The 25425-nt window shown below is 35.2% G+C and overlaps 1 protein-coding gene across 2 annotated transcripts in view; it reads right to left on the reverse strand.

Annotated features, from left to right (window-relative positions):
- PARD3B (par-3 family cell polarity regulator beta) overlaps positions 1-25425 on the reverse strand; it is an 893411-nt gene that overhangs the window by 516900 nt on the left and 351086 nt on the right. For both annotated transcript variants that reach the window (XM_036237191.1, XM_036237192.1), the window contains exon 3: positions 23520-23691. In XM_036237191.1, the coding sequence (XP_036093084.1) occupies positions 23520-23691 (172 nt within the window). The remainder of the gene's footprint in view (positions 1-23519; positions 23692-25425) is intronic.

Genomic DNA, 25425 nt, shown 5'->3' on the forward strand with positions numbered 1-25425 from the left:
CACTTGCAATTATGCTCCATGTTGGAGCTAATCCTCAAAACTAAGCCAATTTTCACCCTGATCAAAAATTTTCAACCAAACTCGTCACAGTTCAAGAATGAAAACTTATAAAACAATCTCACTCATGAACATAAGCACAAAAGTCCTAAAGAAAATATTACCAACCTGAATCCAGTAATGTTAAACAACAAAAAACCCCACAACATTCTATTCTCAATTTAGAATTACCACAGAAATGCAAGCTTGATCTAAATTTGAAAAATCAATTAATATAATTCACCATATCGACAGATTAAGGGAAAAAATATTTAATTACCTTAGTGGATACAGAAAACATTTAATAATATTTAACACTCATTCATACTAAAAACTTTTAGTAGACTAGAAATTGAAAGAAATTTCCTTAACCTAAAAAAATTTTTTCTTTCATTTATTCTCTAATTCTTACACTGTCTCTTTTGCCTTACTATGTCAAGAGCTCCAGGACAGTGTTAAACAGAAGTGATGACTGTGGGTGATCTCACTCATAATCTTTATTAGAAAATAAGAATTCACTCAACTTTTTATCCTTGATTATGATATGTGTATACATATAAATATGTATATATAGGTATTTATACACACATATACATATATAAAAACAACTTAAAATACTAGATAATAAGTATATATTATACTACGAATGTGTTATGATGATGTACATGTTTATATACACAATAATATAATATGAATTATATAAAATAATATCATTAGGATGTCATTTCTCCAAAAACTGATCTATGAACTCAATTCAATCTCAAACAAAATGTTATAGGTTTTTGTTTTTGAAACTCAACAAACTGATTTTAAAATTTAAGTGGAAAGGCACAGGATCAAGAATAGTCCAGCCATTCCAAACCTCTCTACTATGTTTAAGTAGAAATAGATTTCTTAAATAATATATAAATTATCTAAACACAGAAAAAGAGATTGATGAATTTGACTGTATGCCTGTTCATCAAAAGACATGCAGGAGTGAAAAGACAAATCATTAATGGGAGAAGATATGCATAATGTATATTATCTATAAATAATTAGTATTCTGAATATGTAAACGATGCCTGTAAATCAATGAGAAAAAGTAAAAATCCAGTAGAAAAATAGGCAAAATTCTTGAACAGGAATATCACAGAAGAGTAAATGTGAATGGGTAACAATTATAGTAAAATATGCTTAAGCTCAACCACAGTGAAATATTTCATACTTGTTAAAATTGGCAAAATTTTAAAATTTGGTAATAAGTTCTGCTGACCATATGGAACAAGTGGAATTCTTTTCCACTTAGTAGTAGAGAAAAAATAATTGGTACAACTGCTTGTAAAATAATGTGTCATTATCTAACATATTTGAAAAGTGGCATATCCTATGAATGAACAATTTTATCCCTAGGTAGGGATATTTCCTAGATGAAACTTACACATGCTAATGAGAATATATGAAGAAAAAGGTTTATAGCCATGTTGCATTTAAAAACCTGGAAATAATACATTGATCCATTAAAAGAAAACTGAAAACTATACAACAGTGAAAATAAATGGGTAACAGGTACATTTAACAACATGAATACTTCTCAGGCATGAAAAATTAAAAAGAAAAAGCAAGGTGCAAATGAATTTTAACAGAATTCCATTTATAAAGTTCAAAATCTTATAGAACCACGTAATCCTTAGAAGTATAAAATATGTGGTTAAGTTATTAAGAAAAGCAAAGGAATGCTTACAGAAAAGTGAAATAGGGCTACACAGGGACCTTTAAAGGTGATGATAATGTCCTCTTTGTTCAAACCAGGTGTTAGGTATATGAGTGCTCACTGCACTGTTGCTGTTACTCTTCATACTCAACACACAGTTTTAGAGAAGTCTCTTTTATCCACTTGAGATTTGATTTAAAAAAAAAAAAAAAAAAAACCTTTCAATGGCTTCCAAAAAAATGTTTGGGCTCCTTACCTTGTCTACCTCGGCCCTTCCAGACCTCACCTCCTCCGAGGTCCCAGCCATCTCTCTCCACACTCTTCTCTCACCGTCTTACACTCCTTACGTCAGTCACATGGCATTCTTCATTTCCTTAAAAACACAACGCTATTCGCTTTGCCTAAAAAATTCTTTCCACTTTCATGCGAGGTTAATGTCTTGATTCTTCTGAGAAGCTGTCCTGGAATCTCTTGTCCCAGCTCTTTTCTTAGGTTAAGGGAACCTGTACCCCAAGTTCCCAGAGCAGCCTAGAGTCATTTGATGACTACACTTAAACCCTTTATTCCTATTACTCGTTTGTCTACCTTCCTATAATAGGCTGTAAGTTTGGTGACAGCGAAGACCGCTACTATCTTGCCCACTGTTATAAGTCTACCATGTAACCCAGTACCTGGAATGTAGAGGGCAACTAATAAATATTCCTTGATGAATAAATGAACAAATAGATGAATTAATGTCTTTTTAAAGAAGCCTGTTCTATCTTCTACTGGCTAGATCTACCTAATAGTTAAAAAATTGTTTCTTAGGTTGAACCTGCCTGTCCCCCTGCAACTTCACCCATCGGTCCCACTTAATGTTGAACTACCTCCACAGAGCAAGGTACAGGACAGGTGATTAAAGTTGATAAGAGCCTGGCCCCAGGTGAACAGTCAAGAGGCCTAGTTTCTGGTACAGGAATTCTACTTTGATGACCTCTCCTTCAGCCATAATTTATTTGTATGTAGTTAAATGAATAACATATCTCATGTTATTTAGACCAAGGCATCATTAAAAGACTATACGTATACAAACATTAACTTAACTGTTAAAAACAGTTATCAGGTAATTTGGTTTTAAAATTAAATCTTCGTTTGACATGTGTGTCAGGTAGGGGACATCATTCTTTTTAACTATCATCCTATAACATGGTCACACCATCTCTTATACATTTCTCTAATTTTTCTTTTTCTTTTACTTGTTTTAAAGTGAGGGAGAACTAAGTTAAGTTCAGAAGTATGATATGAGGAACAACCTCTAAATCTGAAATTCTGGAACAAAGTTCTTTTCCTTTTCTGTTATGTATAGCTATTTAGTTCACAAATTTATTTCTTGAGAACATGAAGGCACTATTTATTCTTCATGTGCAATTTTAATATACCCCAAATCCCAAAGTTCAACTAGTAATGTGCATAAAGTACTAATTTAATGCCTTCTCTTGCTTGACCACTGCTAGTTTGCTTTTTGTCTTCTTTGTATTTCTTGATTAGTCTGTCTGTCTGTCTCTCTCTCTCACTTCTCCAGAGAGACACGCCCCACCCTATACACTCACACCCTTCATGTCCCCTTCCTCCTTCTGTGACGTGATAACCCTCACTGGACTCTAGGTATCTGTTTCTCTCCCTCTCTCTTTCCCTTTCTCCCTCCTTCCCTTGTCATTCCTCTCCTCCTCCCCTTCTCTCTCTCTCTCTTTCCCTCTGTCTCCTGCCTCTTCCTCTCCTTCTTATTTATTTTTAGCCAGATTTTGTCCTAACCACCTTTTAATGGACCCTGTTTTTCCTTTCCATTTCAACAACCCTTCTTCTTTCCAGTCTTTTAAATGTAACTTTTTGGATTCTGCTTGTCAGCTGGATTAACACAGAGACAAATCCATGAACTCCCCAGAAAGAAGCTAATAGAATGAAAAGAATGAAAGCCCCTCCCTGTATGGGGATCATAATGTTTCTGGAATATGTTTAACATTCTTGAATGAAAACCAGCAAAATAGGATTAAGATTTCTAATTTGAAAAGACAATGAAAAGATTCAGTCTTGGGACATTAAAAAAAATACTTTAAAAAGATGAAAATACAATTAGAGGTTAATTTGTTTATTTAATTTGTTCGTGCATTTGTTCAGTGGATATTTATTGACTGACTGCTTCACACAAGGCATTGTTCCAAGGGTTAAAGATACCACAGTGAACAAAATATACAATGTCCCAGAGTTCATGCAACATACTTGCTAAAAAGAGAGATAGACAAATCTGTGAACAAGTGTGTGTCACCTTTATAATTTGTGCCCCATACCTACAGGAAGACTTTTCATTGACAAAGGCAATACCATGAGAAATATTCCTAATGAAAGTACATATTTTATCAATCAACAAGCATTTAATTCTGGTGATACTCTCAGAATTCAAGAGAAAATATTTTACAAAATGACTTTATTCCTAGGGAAAATAGACTTTTGAATTTACATGTCACCCCAGGGCTACATTTTAAAAACACATTTATTTGCAAATTAATTGCCTTCATTTTACTAGTAAGCACTTTTTTTTTTCTTTTCAGATATTTCAACTGGGTATATCGTAGTCCATATTTCCTCAAAGTCAAAGCTATTCTCTTGTTGTAAGGAAAGTCACCTTTAGAGTTGTGTTAACTCTTATAATAGGACACTAGAGTGTCATTTAATACACCAAGACAGTACTGTTTAGCAACCTTCCAACAGAGTCCCTTACACACTTGGGAAACTTGATTCAGCACCTGTACTATTGTTTTAGAATTCCTCCCCAAAAGACACATTTTCTCCAGGTAATGAAAAATACCTTGCAAAGAGAGAGCGCTTTTGAATTTTGAGGAACTGCACTGAGGGAGCTATGCAACAAATGACTGTTGAGAATCTTATCACTTGGGTTAAAATTTTGCTCCTGCATTTTATGACAGGAAGTAAAAGGTTGACAGAGAGAAGGGAGAATGCTGTCCATCAAGTGCCTGTCAAATTATCCACTGAAAAGGTCATTCCAATGACAATTATTCTTCTCATTGCTATCATATTAGGGATTTTTGCCAGAAATTTTTTAAACTCCAAAGAACAGACTGACAAACTTTGAACAATTCTTACCTATGGAATCTAAACATCACTTCAGAATGTTAATAAGGATACACATGATATTAATTGCATAGTTTAGAAATAAAAACTTGCTAAAGATAACAACTAATTGCCAGATGATTTCCTCTTAGTCTGAAATTGGTATTGGAGACTCACACACACAAAAAAAGAATGTTGCCATTCAAGGAGCTGTCATACCTGTCTTTACATTTAGTTTGATGTATTACAAAGCTAGATTGAAGAGTTCAAAGAAAAGTTTTCATGATTTATACTAGAAAAGTGATGATTACTACGATTAGCAATTATCAATGCTGAAATAAATCACAATTTAGGGCTGGTCTGCACTATATATAACACTTCATAGTTCTATAGATGTATTTTAAAGAATGATGATTCAGAAGCTTTTCCTTGTGTACTTTTGCTGACTTATATACCTGTAGCCTCTGAGGTTTCTTTTCACTCAGGAATGACTCCTGACAGAGCTTAGTGAAATAAAAGAATCTAGTAACATTTGACTTGCCAACAAAGGCCACTACTAAAGTCAGCAAAATATGCAGCAAATCGACTACACCCATGATGGTTTCTAGCACATGGTTTCCCTTATGCCCTTTTTCAATACAATCCAGATGCTTCCGCTCCTCAAATCCTTTATTACACGTACACCTCCCAAACTCTTTCGAAGTCCTCTCTTCAAATGAAGCCAGCTTGGTACACAGGGTTGCATCACTTATTTCTACTTCCTTTGAGCGATTGAGCAAGTGGCTTTTTACATTTAACTACATTGGCATGAGAAAAGCCCTCTGTTACTGATATAGGGCAGGGTGGTAGACGCTCAGTTCAGATTCTGCAAGGCCCTCCATCCATTTAGTCAGACTCCAGCTGTGTTAATGGTTGTGGTGCATGGCCACAATGCAAACACCGTGATACTTCCTCCTCTTCATTTTTCTGCAAAATCTCAGGGAATTGTGCATGCTCCCTTGAGCTCAACAACTTCACTCATTCTACTTCAAGTAATCAAATGTGAAATCTTTCCTTCTCATACAAGAAATTCTCTCTTGTTTTTTTATATCAATAGTGTCCACTCCACCACTTAGGCATTTAGTCTTGGTGTCCAGGTTCATATAGATTAGTATTCCTCAGAAAGAGAAACTAATTTTGCTACATAGGCTTTAATACATAATTGTCAAAGAAAAGAAAGTCGAGAGAGATTGTGAGAGGGTGGAAGAAAGGAGAGGAGGAAATGAAGGAGGATGAGAAAGAAAGGAGAAAGAGAAAAAGGAAAGGAAGTCTTGAAATAAAGGAAGAGAGAGGAGAGAGGGAAGGAGACAAAGCCAGAGTGTTCTGAATCTGGTAGTGTATAATATTAACGTTGCTTTGGGGCTAATGTCTACAACCATGATTAGATGCACCAGATGTGGTGGAGAAGACTTTGCGTTGGAGCTGTGTAGAACTGTTTGTTTGGACACTTGGTGAATTAAGACACCCCTGGAGTGGGGTGGGGCAATCAGTCTGTGCCTCCTTTACATTACTCTGCCAGATTTAAGCTCAGTAGTTGCACACGCTGTCAGCTAATGCATCTACACCACTAAACTCACATTTAAGTGTGTAAGGAGGTGGAAAGGGCATTACAGCCTCACACTTACAATGCAGAAATGATCCTTCTCCTTCTAACAACATCTGAGTCCTCAAAGAGGAGAAAGCCCCTCCTCCAATTTCTAGGCCCACTCCATTTCCTACTACTGAATTAAACACTTCCCAGAAAAACTGACAAATCGCACGTTCAATAACATCACTTTTTGACTTATCTGTTACGCACATTTATCTTTAATATTAATGTTATGCATATTAAATACAGAAAGGGAACTTCTACTTCTCCTGGGGGCCCTGTCTGTGACTGATCTAAATTTGGAGCTCCATGAAATCATTTTGCCAAATCTTCCCTTGAGTGTTACCCAATTTTAATTCCATTCCATTTCTCAACGTGAAACTCCAAAAATTTAGTGATAAAATAGCAGCATTTATACATCCAAACATATGTTGAAATTATTTTAATTATTCTCAACTGACTGATGAGAAGATTGAAAAACCTTGACTGGTATTAACACATTTTAACAAAGATCTATTAATACTTGTCAAATCATGCAAGCCAAGATCTTTTAAAAAGAAATGTGTCTTTTATTAATTATTTTACTAATTTGGCCATTACACTGGAAATACAATAAGAATTCTCTCAGATCTCAAATTTAAAAATAATAATAATAATTTGATTTAGATAGCTTTACAGGTAATAAAACAACTGAAGATTTTCTCCACACATGCTGAATTTTCTCCTCTATATTATCAACGATATTCATTAGTTGAATGTGATAATATCAAATGTTTTTCTTTTGTTTTTACTTCCCTTAAAGAAAACACTTTTCTCTCCCATCTCCCTTTCCCCCTCTAATGGTGCAGCACACATGCTACACATGCACATTTTTGGATGCATCCTTTACCAAAGTCTCAGTCTGAAATTTTCAATGTACAACACATGCTCAGAACCACAGGACAGAACAACAGCAATATTATTTCAGAATAAAACTATGAAATAAGGAAATTCTTACACACTTTCTAAAAATCATCAGACCCAGCACCCAACGGATAACAAAAATTGCATTGTTCCACTAGCATTTCTCAGTATCAACTGTTTCAGCTTCAAGTCATTGTGCTGTGAAAACTCAAGTAAGGACCTCCTGGAAAATCCTTAAGCTGTGTCTACTTAGACTAAATCAGGTGGAAAATGGAGGCAATTATCCAGCTAATCCAAGCAAAACAGGACAAAAAGTGCCCCACTTATTAGTATACTTTAAGTGAAATATTTTTAGGTGTTCTAGATTTAGATAATTACATCCAATATCATTAAGACACATACAATTTGAAATTGTCCCAAGTATCAAATCAATGAAATGACAAGTCCTATAGAGTATATAACAATTTGTAAGAAACGTTAATTTTCATTAGATTCAATGACCAATTCCTTTATAGGTCTAAACTGATTTAAGCCTTTAAGTAAATACACACAATTTAATACTGAATTGTTCCACATAATCTATATAGGCCATGAGATAGCTCTCTACCCATTTCAAAAGATTTAATTAAAAAACATTTTTTCTTTTTTGGTTTTGACCATACACCTAATCAAAATCCTCAGGTTTGACCTTGAAGTCTGTGAGCGGTAAAGTGAGTTGATTTTGGTGTAAAATGTGATGCGGCGCTCTCACGATACAGGAAGGCAGTTTGGTTCTCTGCTGACGTCCCTCGCATTCCTTGCCTAGTAATCGTGTCTTAATGTGCCATTCCATTTAAAGTGATGTTTTTAAAACAATGCATACCATCATCATAATTCAAACCATGAATAAATAAAACAATGAATAAAATTCTTCGTTCTCTCCTGCGCTATTATCAGGCTCGAATGCCCAGAAGTTACTCTTTTTATAACATTTCTATTTTTAACTTTTTACTGGCTAATTGCTAACATAACAACATATGAATATAACATAACATAATAATTTCTTGATTTTTCCAATTTTAAGTAGCATCAATTGATTCCTTGCTATGAAGTATAAGGAACTTTCCTCATTTCCAATTCCTCTCTCTCAACTCTAACCAATATGTATTGCTTTTACTCTGTTACTTTCTTCAAGTTTTTGTTTAAACGACACTCTTTATGCTGGATTCCCATTCTCCCCACCAGACATCCCCATTCTTTTTACTCTACTTTATAGTGTTCCCTCAAAACTCTTAGCACTTTCTAATATGCTATATAAATAACTCATTTATTACATTTGTTGTTTCTCTTTTCATGAGAGCAGTAAGTTTTTGTATTTTCTTGTTATTGTTTACTGTTATATTCTCAGCACCTACCAAAATGCCTGGCATATAATTAAGTGTTCGATACATATTTGTTGAATGAATTTTAGATCACCATTTTAATTTTTTAATATCTATACTTGGTTGACCCAGATGGCTCAGCCTGTATCTCATCACCCCATCATGGAAGATGAGGATATTTACATCCCCGTACATTCTATTTTTTGAGTTTTTCCTAAGGTATTTTCTTGTTGCAATAGTTCAATCTCATTGTTGTATTCTATTGTATGAATACACAATTTATTTATCATTTTATCATTAATGGGCATATAAGTTGTTTTCAATTTGGAACTAACAGAAATAAGGATGCGGTGATGTCTTTTGGTGAATACTGTATACATGCTCTTTTTTTGCTGAGGATTACCTAGTTTAACTAGATCTAGAATGGCAGAATCACAGGGAATGTGAAGTTTCCATTTTAGCAGTTACTGCTACACGGTTTTCAAAAAATGTTGAACCAATTTACTTTGCATTAATAGTGTATGATTATTCTGATAACTACACAGACTCAACAACACCTGGTATTGTCTGTTTCATCTTCGTAATTTCTGGTGAATTAGTAAAGGGCCTTTCATTAAAAAAAGATTTTTTTTAAACCAACTTTTTATTTTGGATTTTAAATTCATAAATAGTTGCGATGATAGTACAGAGAATATCCAGTTACTCCGATGTTAACATCTTAGATAACCATGGTACAAATCTGATAGGTTAATGCTGGCACATGACTATTGGCTAAGCTACAGACTTCATTTAGATTTCACCAGTTTTCCCACTACTGTCTGAATCTGTACCAGAATCAATTTAGGACACTACACTTTATTTAGCCATCAAGTTTCTTCCAGCCTGAGATAGTTCTGAGTCCTTCCTTGTTGTTCATGATCTTGACAGTTATAAGTAGAGCTGATCAGGCATTTTGGAGAATGCCCTTAATTTGGGTTTCAGACATTATACATGTTTTTCTTAAGGTAATCCTAGGGTTATGGATTTTGGAGAAGAATATCACTGAGGTGAAATGTTCTGCTCATTACATCATATCAGAGAATATGACATCAGCTCACTTCTTCCTCCCTTGTGACAGTAATTTTGATCAGTTGGTTCAGGTAGTGTTGCCCAGGTTTTACCACTGAACATTATTTATTTATTTACTTACTTTTTTGCATATCCCATTCTTTGGAAGAGAGTCACCAAATCCAACCCATACTCAAAGGGCAAGGAAAATCTACATGTATTATTTGGAACTCTTTCACAAGAAAAATCTGTTCCTCCCCCCACCCCTTTATATATTTATTTAATCAGTCATATATATAGCAGCATGGACTCATGGGTATTTACTTCATATTTTGACTTATAAACCAAGCTGCATTATTTTTTGTTGTCAAATTTGAAATGTGATTTACTGTTCCTTTCTGTGAAGACCAATGAAGTTGGAATAACTTTTCATATATTTACTGGTGATTTAAACATCTATTTTATGAAATTCCTGTTAGAGTTCTTTTCTATTTTTCTATTTAGCTATTTCCTTTTCTCTTGTCATTTCTGGGCATACACTACACATTCTGGGCAAGGATGATTCTTTGTCAGATATTTATATTACAGATATCTTCTCGTCCTACATTCTTTTAAGGTTGCCTTTTAACAGACAGAAGTCCTTTACTGAACATAATCCAATTTACTAAAAGTTTTCCTATGGATAATACTATTCATGTCCTGTTTTAAAAATAAGCCCAACTCCAAAGGTATGCACATATTCCCATATATTGTTTTCAAGAGCTTTTTTTCTCTCTTTTATATTTAGATCTATAATTTATGCAGCATTGATTTCTATATAAGATGTGAGGTAGGGATTAAGACATGTGTATATTGAATTGACTCAAGATTATCCTTTCCTCACTGCACAGCAGTGTCAAATCTGACATAAAACTATGAAGGTCTGTTGCTGGAAATTTCTATTCTATTCCACTCATCTGACTTTGTGCCAAAACTACACTGAATCAATTACTATAACTTGATAAATCTTGATATCTAGTGAGGTAACTTCTCCAGCTCTTTCGTTCTTCTCTAAGGCTATCTTGTCAATTCATCCTAGCATCATCTTTTGAGTTGTCGTTCTCTTAAATCTCTGGTGAGTGGTAGTTGCCCATTTATTTTTTTGAATAAAGTACTCGGCTGCTTAAGAATAACAAGTGGCAAAAAATAAAAAATAAATAAGTAAATAAACCATACATAACAAAAAAAAATTAGCAAGTGGCTTCAGTTTTTGTTGCCAATATATGAGCTTTTCCTGAATTAGATGGGTGGTAGGATAAAACATGTTCACTGACAGGTCTCATTTTAACAAATACACATAGGAAACAGGCAGGCAGGCTGTCCATGCCAGGTCATCCTTCAATGCCAAAAGGAAGAAGACTTTACTAGGGCAACCTAAATTCTGAGTCATCTGTTAATCTGATTCTATTTACTTTCCACTTTACCTTCTTCCTATTTCCAGTATTTTAGTTAATTCACCTTCCACTTTGTTTTTATTTAAAACGTCCATTTCTGTGAAAGTTTGAGAAGGAGACACAAAAGAAGTATATTCAATTCACTTTTTGTAAACTGAAAGATGATGTGCTTTACTAAGTTATAAAGGTGGTAGAATTATAGTCAGCAAAACAACAATATTGCACAAAGGTAGGTGATACACTTCAGTGTACTATATATATAAATATCACTTATGCTATGTCTCAATAAAAAAAAAAAAGAAGGATGAGAACTATTGCACTGAATTGTGAACACCTTAAGGAAAATATATATTTTAATGACAAATATATAATTGTTTGTTAATTTTAAAACAATATTGATCTATACCAGCATCTTTAAAAAAAGTCACATAGACTAGGTATTTGTACTGGTTGACCTCCATGTTGCGATCTAGAGACAGCCCCCAGTCTTTTAAGCCCTATTCAGGCTTCCAGGAAGCTGAATTCCGCTCAGTGACAGTGCATCGCACAGGCCAGTCACCTGTTGGAGTTGGCCGTTAGGAAGAATCAGCAGGAGATCAGAGGGGAGGAAGAGATGAACATTAGGACCTTTATCCTCACTGTGCTCCCTCTCTGCCAGCTCCACCTTTGAAGGTGGCAGCTCTGAACCACCTCAGGTCTCAGGTTCCAACCCTCTGAGGCTCTCTCTCCCACATCTGCAGCCCTCAGCGGATTGGTAAGGATTCTCCCCTCTCGCCCCTCTCAGGCCCAGGCTGGCAAGGGCTCTCCATTCTTTTTAGGACTTGACTGCCCCACTTTCATAAACAATCCCACTATTAAATTCTCTTCAATTACACCTTTGAGCATGCCATCTGTTTCTTGCTGGCACCCCGTCTGATATGGAGTTCTAGGTCAGCTGGGTGAGTGGAACAACATTAAAAATAAATTGTTATTCCCTTGTGTAAAGGTATTGTCAAACATGAACAGCATGCACTTATGAACAATATGCTGACTCAGGGTGACTACGTGAAAGTAAATACTTGAGTTAAGTAAAGATAAAAAGAATCAAAGCAATTACACTTCTACAAATGTCTAGAAACAAACACAAAGATATTATTTGAAAACTTTGCAGCAATTATACCATTCTGATTAATGTCTCTGGGAACTGTTTTGGCTTCAATAAACCATTTTACCATTTATCCTGTAAGCAGAAGAGAGAAAAAACAAATTTACTTTTTATCTTAAGAGAAGGCATAAAATGACCAGAATCTCCACTACAAAAAATTAGGAAAAAAAAAAACTCCATTATGAAAAAGAGAGAAAACGGTATTATGGGTTAAGAGTTGAAAATGAGAAAAAGGAAGAACAAAGAACCAAAGAACCAGATCAAAATATCAATTAAAGAAACACAAGGAGATTTTATAATTTTCTTTCAAATGATAAATATAATGGTGAAAATAATAATTGTAATTAGTATTTACCACTTATATAGCAGTACTATTTTAAGTGTTTTATTTTTACATATATACTAATGCTTCTAATGTTCACAACTCCCTCAGACCATTGCTAATATTAGCTACTTTACAGATAAAAAACTGAGACACAGTTTGGTTAAATAACTTGCCCAAGATCACCCAGCTTGTAAAGGGCAGAGCCTTATTTGACCTATGTAGTCTTCCTCCATGGCTTATACTCAGAATTTCTATATTATACTGCTGTTAAATGAATATGTTATATATAATCTACATTCTTCTCCATCCTTTCTTTCTTTGAAAAAATAATGCATTGCCTACTTTCTTCACTAACAAAAAAATCAAATTTTTAAGGAGATATGAATTACAGATGAGGATTTTGCAAACCTCCTTATAACTTTTCACCTTGTAAAGACAGAACAATCATATCAAGTATATGACAATTATCAAAGAAATGATAAACATTATCTTTAAAAATAGGGCAATAAGGCAATCATGGAAGTTCTTTTAAAGAAAATTAATCTTGAGTAAGTTTTTGAAAAAGGTAGTGATTATCTGAAAAGGAGAAAAAACACAACATCCATTCTTTAACTCTGAGGATGTCTTCCAAGATGGTCAAGATGCAACTTCTCAGTACATTCCACGATGTGAAGAAATTTACTTATAAAATAACCATATTTAGACGATTTGGGCACTCAACTGGAGAATGGCATTTTGAATCAGAAAAACAGAACAAATGAAAATAGAACTTTCCCAAACTTGATGTATCATGTAAATAAATTAGACTGGGGTGTAGCCTATAGACTTGAGGAAAAGATTACCCTTGGGGATCCGATCAGAATTTAAGTGGTACTGATTGAAAAAGAAGCAAGGAGTGGGTCACTACCATCCATCTCCTGCTTAGAGCACAACTAATTCTTTTAAAGAGTGTGTTTGCTGAATTCACCAGTGTAGAAGCATGGTCTCCAACTTCACTACCTAGTACATTTTATTGGAGTGTCTTTGAGCAAAAGGTTGGATAGATGAATGGACAGTTAGATAAATATTCACCCATCGACCCATAGGTCCTTGGAGATCTGCCTTGAGCAGCACAGGACATTGGTGGTTGTAGTAGAAAGACTTGGAATCTAGTTAGTTCTTGCCACCTAATATCAGATAAAATGAACACTGTCCAAAATAAAATTGATGAACCTGTAGAATCACCGAGAGATTACAGACTTGAAGTTTTATTTTTTTCATGAACCACTCCATCAACCAGAGTCAAATGAAAGACAACTAACCAAGCTATGGAGAGACACTGCACATGACTAATAGAACACATAAAGCCTTTGTGTACATCTAAATTTAGTTACGAGATAAGACCTTTTTCAACTATATGGTTTTGTAATTGTATCCTCTGTGTTATTACAACAACGGTTGTAAATTATAAAAATGGAAACCTAACCAAGTTAAGAGACTCATTCAGTTATTTATTTTAAATCAAATAGATTGCAAGTTGCTTGGAAGTGAGTTCATGACTTGTTTTCATTTTATATTCCTCTGGAACCTTAGCATAATACTTTTCATCTATTGGGTTGGCAATAAATAATTATTGATTAACTGAAGTCAACGAAAGGCACGTGACCATCTTCAGATATACCGATTTCCATAGCTACATTCTTAAGCCCAATCATTTAAAAATCTAAAAAGAGCAGATGTTAGTTGTGAAAATGCTGAACTTTGCCATAGGGGCAGTTAACTGTAACACCCAACTAAAGTTGTGAGGTCAGAGGACGTTATTCCTGAACTGTGACTAAAATAAGAAGTTTGCCTCATGGTTTCAGATCTCTAGGGTAGAAAGTCTATTTGTTTTAAAAACACAGTAGAGTTTAATTGATCATCACAATTATGCAGAACCAGATGACAAAAAGACATTCAGCTTGCTGTTATCCATGCCATTTTTCAGAACAAATAGTGCAAAAGAATATGGAATCACCATTCTTATTAACAGTTTCAAGAAAAATGAACACAGAAGTAATGGCTTCTTTTAGTCGATATTATCTTAAAACACCAAACACAAGTGTTATGATTTTAAACATGTTGTGGTAAGGCAAAGGGCCTACTCAGTTATTTTCCTTGATCATGCTATATTCCACATACGTGTATTAAGTAATCATAGCCAAGTTTCCCACATAAACAAAAATAAACATGATGTACCACATAATTTCCTTTAATTTTACACACACAGAAAAAAAAACAAACATAAAGCCCCAAATTTCTTCCATCTGTAAAGGAGTTTCATGAGTTTAACAGATTCTCATGTTTATATAGAAGAGTGATCAGAACAATCAGAATTTTTCTGGTATTTTTAAAGAGTTACCTGCATTTTCTGATAGCTATCAAGATTTTTCCCATTAAGCCAAGAATAAACAAAGTGAGAATCATTTTCTTTGTACCATATGATGGATGCATTGTTTCAATGATAAACTGACAGGGTGTGGTGGTGATATCTGGAAGGTTGTCTTCTTTTATCTGGTAAAAATTAAAAAAAAGGGCAAACACAAGAGAGATAGCTTTTCTTGTGGCAAAGGCTGTCACCTTTCCTTATCACCTTGGGATGTGAGAATGAACAGATCGAGCTGTTTCAGTATTTCATTGGGCTGAATCAAGATCTTCGTAAAATTTCAAATTGTGTACAGAACAAGGAAATAACCAAATGTGTGTATCTTGGGGCCTAATTCATCATATGGCTTTATCAGATAAAGCAAATGAGAAAATCCTGAGCCAGTCATAAAAGCGTGTCCAACTCTGAGTGACTTGTCCTTAAGATGGATCTTCTGTAAATAATTAAATTAGTGCATTTTTTTTCCCTCACCCATCTGGGTAGAAAGAAAAAAAACTCACGCACACGTGCGCGCGCGCGCACACACACATACACGCAGAAAAAAAAAAAAATCCCAAGGACTAAACCTTACATTTAAATTGTTAGTGCAAAAGAGGTTTTGCCATATATTGAATTATTAGCAAGGTTCCTGAATTTCAGACTGCAAAAGAAAATCAGCATGGTTATTATAAATAACTTGTTTAGGTGTGATCAGAAATTCATGAGAAATGTAATCTATTTTATGACCACAACGATTTATATGTACAAAATTCTGAGTTAAGAGGATTTTTAAAACAGATAAGTAATTTGAAAGCATTTTGTAATAGACATGTGAAATCCTACGAGGCTCTGAAAAGCAGTGCTTTAAACTTTGTGAATGAAGGGCCATTCTGCTTGGTCCTATTTGGCTGCCCCAGGGAACCTGAACAGAACATAAGAGAGAGCTGGGACCGTTCACAAGAATAAAATATGGGGGTTGTAATGGTGTTTGGGGAAGGGAAGAAGAGACTACAGTGTGTGGGTGTGTGTGGGAGTGGGGTGGGGAAGGGCGGGGTCCTTCCCTTTCTTTTAGCAAAGGCCAAACTGCAAATCATTTTATCAGTGGTCCAGGGAACTACAAGGAGCTGAATATGACAGCATGGGTGAAAATATTTTTACTACTCAGGGACTAGGCCTCTGCAAACACAGCTTCGCTGGGCTTACTATTAAAAGCAATCTGCAAAAGAGGCTTGAAAACCCAGGGGTCTAATATCAAGTGAGCAGTAGGCAGGTGACCTTTCATTCCGTTTGTTTATGAGGGGATCTGCAGACTCTGTCTCAGTGTGGGTCCAGCATCAGCAAGAGGCCAAAGGGGAGATGGTGAACTCACTGTTGTTTTTTTTTTTTTTTTTTTTTTTTTGAGGTCATATAATCAACTTAGAAAATACAGCTGGAAAAGAACAAGAATGAAAGCTTAGTTTTTATATACTATTTTATATTTATATTTTGGGTACATGGACAAATGCAAATTCTCTTTAATGTTTTTTTTTTTTTTTTATCAGAGTACAACCAACTTAGTAACAATTTAGGTACTAAATTTAGGCATTAGATATGGGTACACAAAATTAAGGAGACAAAAGGAGGACTAAAGTAGAGAGCTGAAAAAAAAAAATTGATTTAAGACCAAAATACAAAGATGAACAAGAGAGAAAATGGAAAAGTGAAAATATAGTTCTGTTTGGATGATGATAATTTTTTTATTTTTCTTGCTTAACATTCTGTAATTTAATATCTCACTTAAAAGACGCTTATAAAAGTATAGCCTATTCTCAAGCAAAGCTCATCATGTTATTTTTACACAGTGTTATGAACTGGTTGCCTACGAAGCTTGCATTTATTGACCATCAGTCTGTACTTGCCAGGTATATTGAAAACGTCACATACGAACTATCCTTGTTAGGAGCTGCTTGTCTTTAGATATTGATTTTATTCTCATTCAACCAAGTACCTTAGGCCCTTTTCCAGAGTCTTAAAATTTTTTTTTAAATATGCAATGTATAACCTGACTTATTCCCCTCCCCCAACTTTTCACCTACTCTGAAAACAAACTGAAATTGAACCCAAAGCCACAATAGCAAAAGAAGAATGGTCCCAGAGATGGGTTAGTGATGCGGTGACCTTTTTGGTCCTGCTTTAGTTACCATTACACCAGAAAGCATGCACACACTTTGACTCTATGGCTATGACTGATTGATGATAGCCTACCAAGGTTACCATAGCTAATTACAACATCATTCATCTAAGCCTCCACGGGAAAAAAAAATACCAGGCTCCCAGGGAAGAAAAAGAAAAGAAAGCCATGCTATAGCTGTTAACTTTTGAATAATCAGTCCCAACAGGAAACAAATAGGATGAAACTCAATGACCAAATTATGACTTATGGATTCATCCAAGCAAATGACCTCAGTTCCCTAGTAATTTCAACTCTGAGTTTCGCAGCCCACAGCAGAGAGCTTCCAGCAACAAGGAACCCTCACATGCTTGTGTGCTTTGTAGTTAGAATTCAAAGGCTCCAGCAGGAGCACAACCCAGCCCTGAGGTTTAGTTCTGCTATGTGTGTGGTGTGAGAGTGTTTGTCTAGGATCAGATGCCAATATTTAAACTCACATTATGGGCACAGCAGCTACTTACACACTGCAGCCTAATTAAAGGAATAAACTTCCCCCTTCTTTATTTTTTTCCTGAAGATCAGTGCCATAAAGGGATTTGGTTTCGTTAGAAATTCAGACAAATGTTCCCATATGTTTCCCTTCTGCAGTAAATTACGCGAAATCAGAGGAAAACAGTCACAATTCCCAACACTAATCTATGGCTATAGAATATTTTCTGAGAACTACTGAAAATCAAGAGCAAAGAACTCAGTGTTTTGAAAATAATTATATTATAACATACAATCATAATTTCCATTTTAGTTTTGAAGAAGCACAAACACACATGGAAACAATAAAGCATCTGAGGCACCTTTCAGCTTTCAAGTCTCAAAAACAAGAATCACTTTCAAATAGAAAGTAGCTCATCTTCAAAGTTTAACGCACAAGAGGAGAATAAAGCTAATACTATTTCAACTCCAAACTTTAATCAGATAGCTTTATATATGGGTAATATAGATCACAAGAGTGGCAACCACCAAGTTTAAAGTACTTTTTATCCTGACATACTGTTTGAATTAAGTTGCTAAAATAATTATCACTAAAGAAATATTTTCTCATGGAAGCTTGAACCCAAAATAACAAATTTCAATCAAGAGGTACTGAGAAAAATTATCAAAATGTGTAAAATAAAACTACTAATTGATTGGGGCCAAGGGAGAAAAACTGACATGAGCATGGGGTCGGACTCAGATTCAGCTTTGTATTAATGAAATTCTCCTGGAATAAAAATAGCCTGTAACAGTGAGAAAGGTTTATTTTAAAAACGAGAACACTGTGGCCCAGGGAGATAGGGTAGTGACACATCCAGAAGTGTCCTGGATGGTCTCGGTTGTGATTATTCACTGCTATGAAAATTCCAAATGTGTCCCACTTTATGTTTTGTTTGGAAAAACGTGGTTCTGATATAGACTAAATTACTTGTCTGGATAAAATACTGTAGGATGTGGGACCAGCTCCATATCGTTGGTTCTCAAGGGACGAGGACTGGTCCAACCTTGGGCGATGGCCTCATGAGGGCCTTTGGAGAACAGCAGTAGGTCAGATGCCACTGATCACAAAGGCAGCATAGGAGCTAGTGTGGGAAAGGTTAAAGGACTCGTTACTCCGAACTTCAAAATAACTGTCCTCATTAATTTGTCCTATTTATGGAGCCCGTACATGCAGTTACTTGAAATGTCAAAAACAGTACAACGATCTCCATGATATCAAAAAAAAAAAAAAAAAAAATCACCTGAGAATCCATTAACATAAATGGTTTTGGTGCCATTTCTTCCCAAACACGCAGATGTGTAAGAACACACACATTTCTGAAACTTAAAGAATTTAAAAGCAATTTTCTCCATCTTAATTTTCTGATCTTTATTTTCTTATTAGCTTTTGATTTACAGCTATTCATAGTATCTGTTTATTAATTTACACCCTATCTCAATTCCAAAGGATATGAGGTACTATTTTATCACATATAGTATTAAAAGACATGGATAACTGAAATCTATAATTAATTCAAAAAATGCCATGTAGTTGATAAAGCACTGTACCAGAAGCCAAGAGATGCAGGTTCCAATCCAGTTCTTTAACCAACTACTTAATTGATATTAGAGCATACTCCCTAAGCTTTTATTTGCTCATTTGTTAAAAAAATATCTAGACGATTATGGAATTTTATGGAACCCTATTTCTAGACCAGCATTTCAGCAAAGTTATTCTAAGGAGTGCTAACAATTTTGGGGGTGGACGTGGGCTTCTTTGCTGTAGGAATTCTCAAAAGCGTTCGGATTCCATTGCCTGCTCCACAGCCTTCTCATCCCTTTCTTCCCTGTTAGCATAAATAACTCCATTTGTGCAAGTGAATGTGAATGAATTAGAATAGTTTCTAGAATTTAAATGCTGAATAAATGTTATTTGTTAAGTAACTAGAATGAAATATATGTTGAAATTACAAAATATGTTAAGAAATACCATAGAGTTCCACAAAGAAGACTTAGAAAACTCTTGAACTAGGCGATTTTAAAGTCCAAATGTACTCTATGAATATGATTCTTTGCCATTCTACCTGGTGTTTGTCTCACCATGTCTCTTCTTTTAAATCGATTTTTTAGAAACCTCCAAGCTACACATTAAAAAATATTAACCAATTTCGGAAACAGAATCTTAAGGTGTTAGGATGACTTGCTAGTTAAGGGTGAGTCAGGACTTAATCATTTAGCATTACATTAGAAAATCTATTAGAAAATAAATGGTAGGAAATAATTTAGATGAATGACATTGAAATTATGTGGTTGCTCACTTGATTTAAAACTCTTCTTCAAATTAAAAATATATACCTCATTAGCTTATATGGTATAAGACTATAAATCCTTTTAGGTCAGTAGATTTCTTCGATTCATCTTTGTAACCCTGTATTGTTGAATAAAGAACTAAGACATATATTTATCGTACACCTATCACAATATCTTGAAGTTGTGGACAAGGCAATACAAACAACGTATTTGAGCTTGACCTTAAAAGGTGCATACAAGTTTACCTAGTAGGCAAAGGGATGAGCCGGGTCAAGGAAACAGTACCTACTGTTTCCGAGGCACAGAGGTTTGAAAGAAAGTAGCAATTCGGAGGAATAGCAAGTGGTTCACGGTGGCTTCATGTTAAAGGGACTGCAGAAGAATGGCCAGTAATAAAAGTGGACAAAGGTGGAGTAGCTAGATCACGAAGAGCCTGTGAATGTAAACTTTCTGCACATTCTGTGCATAAGTATTTCATCTCGGAAGATTAAAAAAAAAAAGAACAGGAGGGGCCAACCTGTGTCTGTATGCATGCTGGTTTTTAACGGAATACTGTTGATGACTATCTTGTGTTGGAAAAGAGATATAAAAATTACACTGAACTTTGAGTATATTTTATCTCAGATAACAGTAAGACAAATTTTTAGTGATTAAAATGACCTAATCATAAAAATGTATCGATCCCTAATATTTGTTAAATTATGTCTGAGACAAGCAGGAGAATTCATAATGATTAAATTCCTCATCTCCTTGAATGGATCTCGAGAACAACAACAACAACAACACCCACCACCAACAGTGAGAATAAGCCCTTGTTTCTGCTGTAGCAGCCAAGGGGAATGAGTCCCATAAGAAGTAGGACCAGTTTCACTGGCCTTGAATAGCTGAGTGGGGAGCCAAGATCAAGGGCTGGGGCTCCCTGCCTGGCATTTTACATGCGCACTGTTATGGATCGCTGGAACACTAATGCTACTTGTCCTCTAACCACCCACTCTTCATCGAAACAGGATCTCAGGGTGGGCTGACAGCACAACAACTGGGTTACACTCCTGGGAGAGTCACAAAACTTGTGTCTGCTGCCATGCGTGTCCTTCCGTCCTGGGATGACACATGTCCAACCTGTGACTACACCCAGCCCCAAAGGCAGCAAAAAGGAAACAGAATGGACAGAAAGAAACCCAAGCTGGTTGTGTTGCTTCCTTCTTTAATTTCTCTGAGAAACTCGATATAAATGTTTTTTGTTCTTTGTTTTTAAAGTTCCAGATATGACAAGTACTCAATCTGATGGAACCATGAGGGTAGACAAGGGTTGATTTTGTCATCATTCATCCCTGCCCAAATTCTTTCAGCTAATTCTGAGGAACCATCTGCATCAGCTTGCTAACGAGTTTGGATACGGTTCTCCACACAATAGGGAAGCCATTGGAAGTTGTTAAACAGGGGAGTTACGTAATCAAATTTATGATTTAGAAAGGCAGTTCTGGATTGGAGAAAGAGGCACTGTAAAGAAAGAGGTCGGTCTGAGGCCTCTGCAAGAGTCTGACTGATGAGAAGGCTCAGGCCTGCTGCGATGGTCATGGACATGAAGGCTGAAGAAAGTGGGGATGGTGGGAAGAAAAAGGAGGAACTGGAGATGATGCCATGGTGTCAGACCAAATAACTGGCCGCCTAATAGTCAAGGTTAGCTCATCTCGTCATTTAATCTAGAGTAGTAGGGGAAATGGGACTTGAAACCAAAAAGTTAAGCATTAGCAGGATTTTGATATATATAATCGCAAAGTAAATCCCCCAAAATGAGGTGCATAGCAAAACTGGAGCCAGCAAGGGTTCAAATCCTGGTCTTGCTCTGTGCCTGTCTTCTCATGTCTTAAATGAGAGGAATAATAGAACCCAATTAAGTATTACGAGGTTTAAATCAGTTGTTGTGAGTAAAGGATTTAGAATGCTTGGTGCCTTGGATTCAGTGCCTAGAGTGTACTCGCCATTTAATAAACATTATTCTCTATCTCTGTCTTACCGGAAAATCAGTACTGAAGAAATAGAAAGTCCACTATAAAAGAAGAGAAATCTCAACTTACTTTTCTTCCTGCATTTAATGTTATATTGCTTAGATGGTTCAACAAAAGAAACTGAAAGAAAAAAAAACTGAAGAAAAACAAACATTTTTCCCTGTAAAGGCTCATAAGAGAAAAAAAGAAAGTCAAAACGAGTTCCCCGGCACAGGGGTACTCTGAGGTTCAGCATTTTGAAGACCACAGTGCTTGCTTATAAATAGAATATTAAAACAAGCAAGAACAATTTTCTCCTTTCGTCTTCCCTTATTGCCTAATTTTCCTCCCATCCATTTGCATAATGGATAAAAAGGCATCCATTATGCAAATGAATTATAGGGCTGTGAGGTTGTTGAAGCCACAAGCCTCCCTCCAGATGAAGAAAAGCTGCCACGAAGCCCCTCAATGTCCGCGTTCCAGCAGACTGCTTCAGCAGCTCGCTTTCCAAAAGACAGAGGAAAATCATAAAGACTGTAGGTCATTAATTTCCACTTGGCTTATCCTAAAAGGGGTACTACAGATGCTTTCCATAAAATTAGCGCAAAAAAACGGATATTCAGTATTGTGGTACATAAAATAAAATTGACAATATATATTTTGTTTCAAATGGAAAACAAACTAGTAGTTTTTACAATTTTAAGCATATGTTTTGCTTTAAAAAGAATAAGGTGCCCTTTGCCAAGTGGAAAACACCTCTGTTCTTCTAGCTTGAGAATTAACCTATAGCAGGTGCTTAGAGCTGTCTCAAAATGTATGCATACATTCAACAGGAATAAAAAAATTATTTTAAGTATCAAAATACTATTTTTCAAAAACTTCATGCTGTTAAACTGACCTAAATTTATCTCTCAAAAGTGTCATCAAAATCTAACACATTATTTCTCTTAGAGTTGTAAATTCACTGAAACTTTAGAAGAATGTTTATTTTCTCTTTCTATCCACACCTTCAAAACAAATGTAACAAAAAATAATTCTGAGTAAAATTACTGAGTGAGTTATTCTGGTTTGAATAAATCAGTAGGACAGAATTAGAAACTAACATTAAAATGTTTTCCCCAAACTCTAAGATATGTAGTTTAAGGGGAAAAACAGGAAGTGACCTTTATTTCTAGTCTTAGTTTCTTGATCACCCTTAGCTTTGTCCAAACTACTTTTCAGGGACTTACAGTCCAAATCCTTCCCTTTGATAGCTCAGGGGCACACAACTCAGATTCAGACTCATGTGTAATTCAAGGAAAAAAACAAACAAACAAAAAACTGCAACCACTTGCCTGAGCTACAACAGCTACAAAGAGCTACATAAAAATAATCTAAAAAAAGACAAACCAGTTTTTTTTTTTTAAAGGAAGATACAGGATAAATCATAAAGTAGAAGCAACTCATAGTCAGCAAGGTGATGTATATTAACCAGATGAAAAACATACCACAAAAAATACACGTACCTAATTTCAGAGCAGAAGGGGTTACTTCAATCTCCCCACCAATTGGTTTAAACGCAGCCAGTTGGGCAGCCACTTCTGTCTCAAAAGCCTCTGGGCTCTGCCGACCTGCAGGGTTTCCACTGGGGCTCTCAATCTTGTGGAGTGGTTCTTGTTCGTCAAACACAGCAATCAGCTGCAAACAAATCCAACAACACTAATTACTTCGTAGGGCACGCATATCATCCAGATACTGTATCTAGCTGATGGTGATCTTTATTTGATTTTAAAGAAAATGGCCTCTGAAAACTTAAAACTTTAATGTTACTGTACCCACAACTCTTAATTCAATATTATGTCTAAAAGTACCATGGCCAGGAAATAGTTAATGGTTTGTTTGTTTATTCTTGAATTGGAGAATCAGTTTTGGTTAATTCTCTTGAAGGAATGAAATGGCTGCCTCCTCCCCTCACCACCTTTTCTAATATGCCTAAAAAAAAGACTTCAGTATCTCTTTCAAAAGTATTCCCCAAAATAAAAGTTGAATATGCAGAAGTGAAACAACAAACATTATGAAACCCAGAATTATGTTTTTCCTTTCAGACACAATCATCATAAATTGATAAACACGTAGTGCATATTTACATGAAATGTGGGTTTATCCTGTACACGGAGATAACCCATTTTTATACATGCCTTTAGTTTTGTTCTTTTCCCTCATGACTGACTCGATGTTGACTGGTTTAAGTCCAATGAATGCCAAGTCCAATGAGAATAAACATCAGCAGTTTTCACCAAATTATTTCTGACTTCATCTCAATTTTCTTACAAATGAAAACTATGCTTCTTGTCACTAATATAAAATGTTTGATTATCTATTTCCACGTCATTTTTCATAAAATTAGGGCAAAATATCATAAAATATTCCATTAATTGTGCAAACACTGCTGTACAAAGAGTGAAGGCAGCCCAGCTAAGCTACATATTTGGCTAGCAGACAGTACCACCATCAAGGAATCTCAAATGCCCCGTATCACTGATGTGGAAAAGTCCAAACGTGAGTACAACTGGCATTGCAGGGATGCTACTGTCAACTCATTCAAGTGCTGTATGTGCAAATCTGAAAACTGCTAGTAAGTCTCTGTATTTTTCATTCACTAAATAAAACAAACCTATTTATTATTCAATCATTTACTCAGGAAAACACTCGAAGCCTCATTCATCGGGGCACCTTGCTGGCAATAGTATTAATGACACATGCACAAAAGTAATCAATGAAAACATCATAAACTCCAAGTTCAGTGTTTCAAAAGAAATGAATACAATTAGGGATATGCAAATTGGCTATTCAAAAATAATGTTCATAATTGACTACTCATTTCCAGTACGGAGACTTGTTTAATTGGAAAATCCAACAATCCTCTCACCACAGAAAAGAGATGCTATTCCCAAGGCATTATTTTTAATTCTTAAAATGGGGCACATACGTTTTCTATTTTTAATTGGCAGCCCTGATAAACTGATTTGAGAGAAGACTTAAATGGATTAATAATGAAATATAATTCTAGCATAAAAATAATCAGTAGAACTATATCTTTCTAATTATCTGGCAAAAGTGATGAATTTAACACTTTAAATCTTATAAAGGAAAATAAAATTAATTTTTAAAATGTGGTAGAAGTGTTATTTTCATCACTATTTCTGTGACGTAATTACAATTTCAACTTTACATACTGGTGAGTTCTAACGCATATTAGTGACATTTATTTTAATACACCAATCACCTAAGCAAAATGGCTTATTTTACTGATACTATGAATAGTTTTGTATAAGTTAAGAGAATTCCTTACTTTTTCCAGTTACTACATCCTTAACTCTCAATATATTTTATGTGCCTTAAATATTGGAGCAAAGAAAAAAAATACTAATC

The sequence above is a fragment of the Rousettus aegyptiacus genome, unplaced genomic scaffold (genome assembly GCF_014176215.1).
Source record: "Rousettus aegyptiacus isolate mRouAeg1 unplaced genomic scaffold, mRouAeg1.p scaffold_m13_p_2, whole genome shotgun sequence".
Classification (NCBI taxonomy): Eukaryota; Metazoa; Chordata; class Mammalia; order Chiroptera; family Pteropodidae; genus Rousettus; species Rousettus aegyptiacus.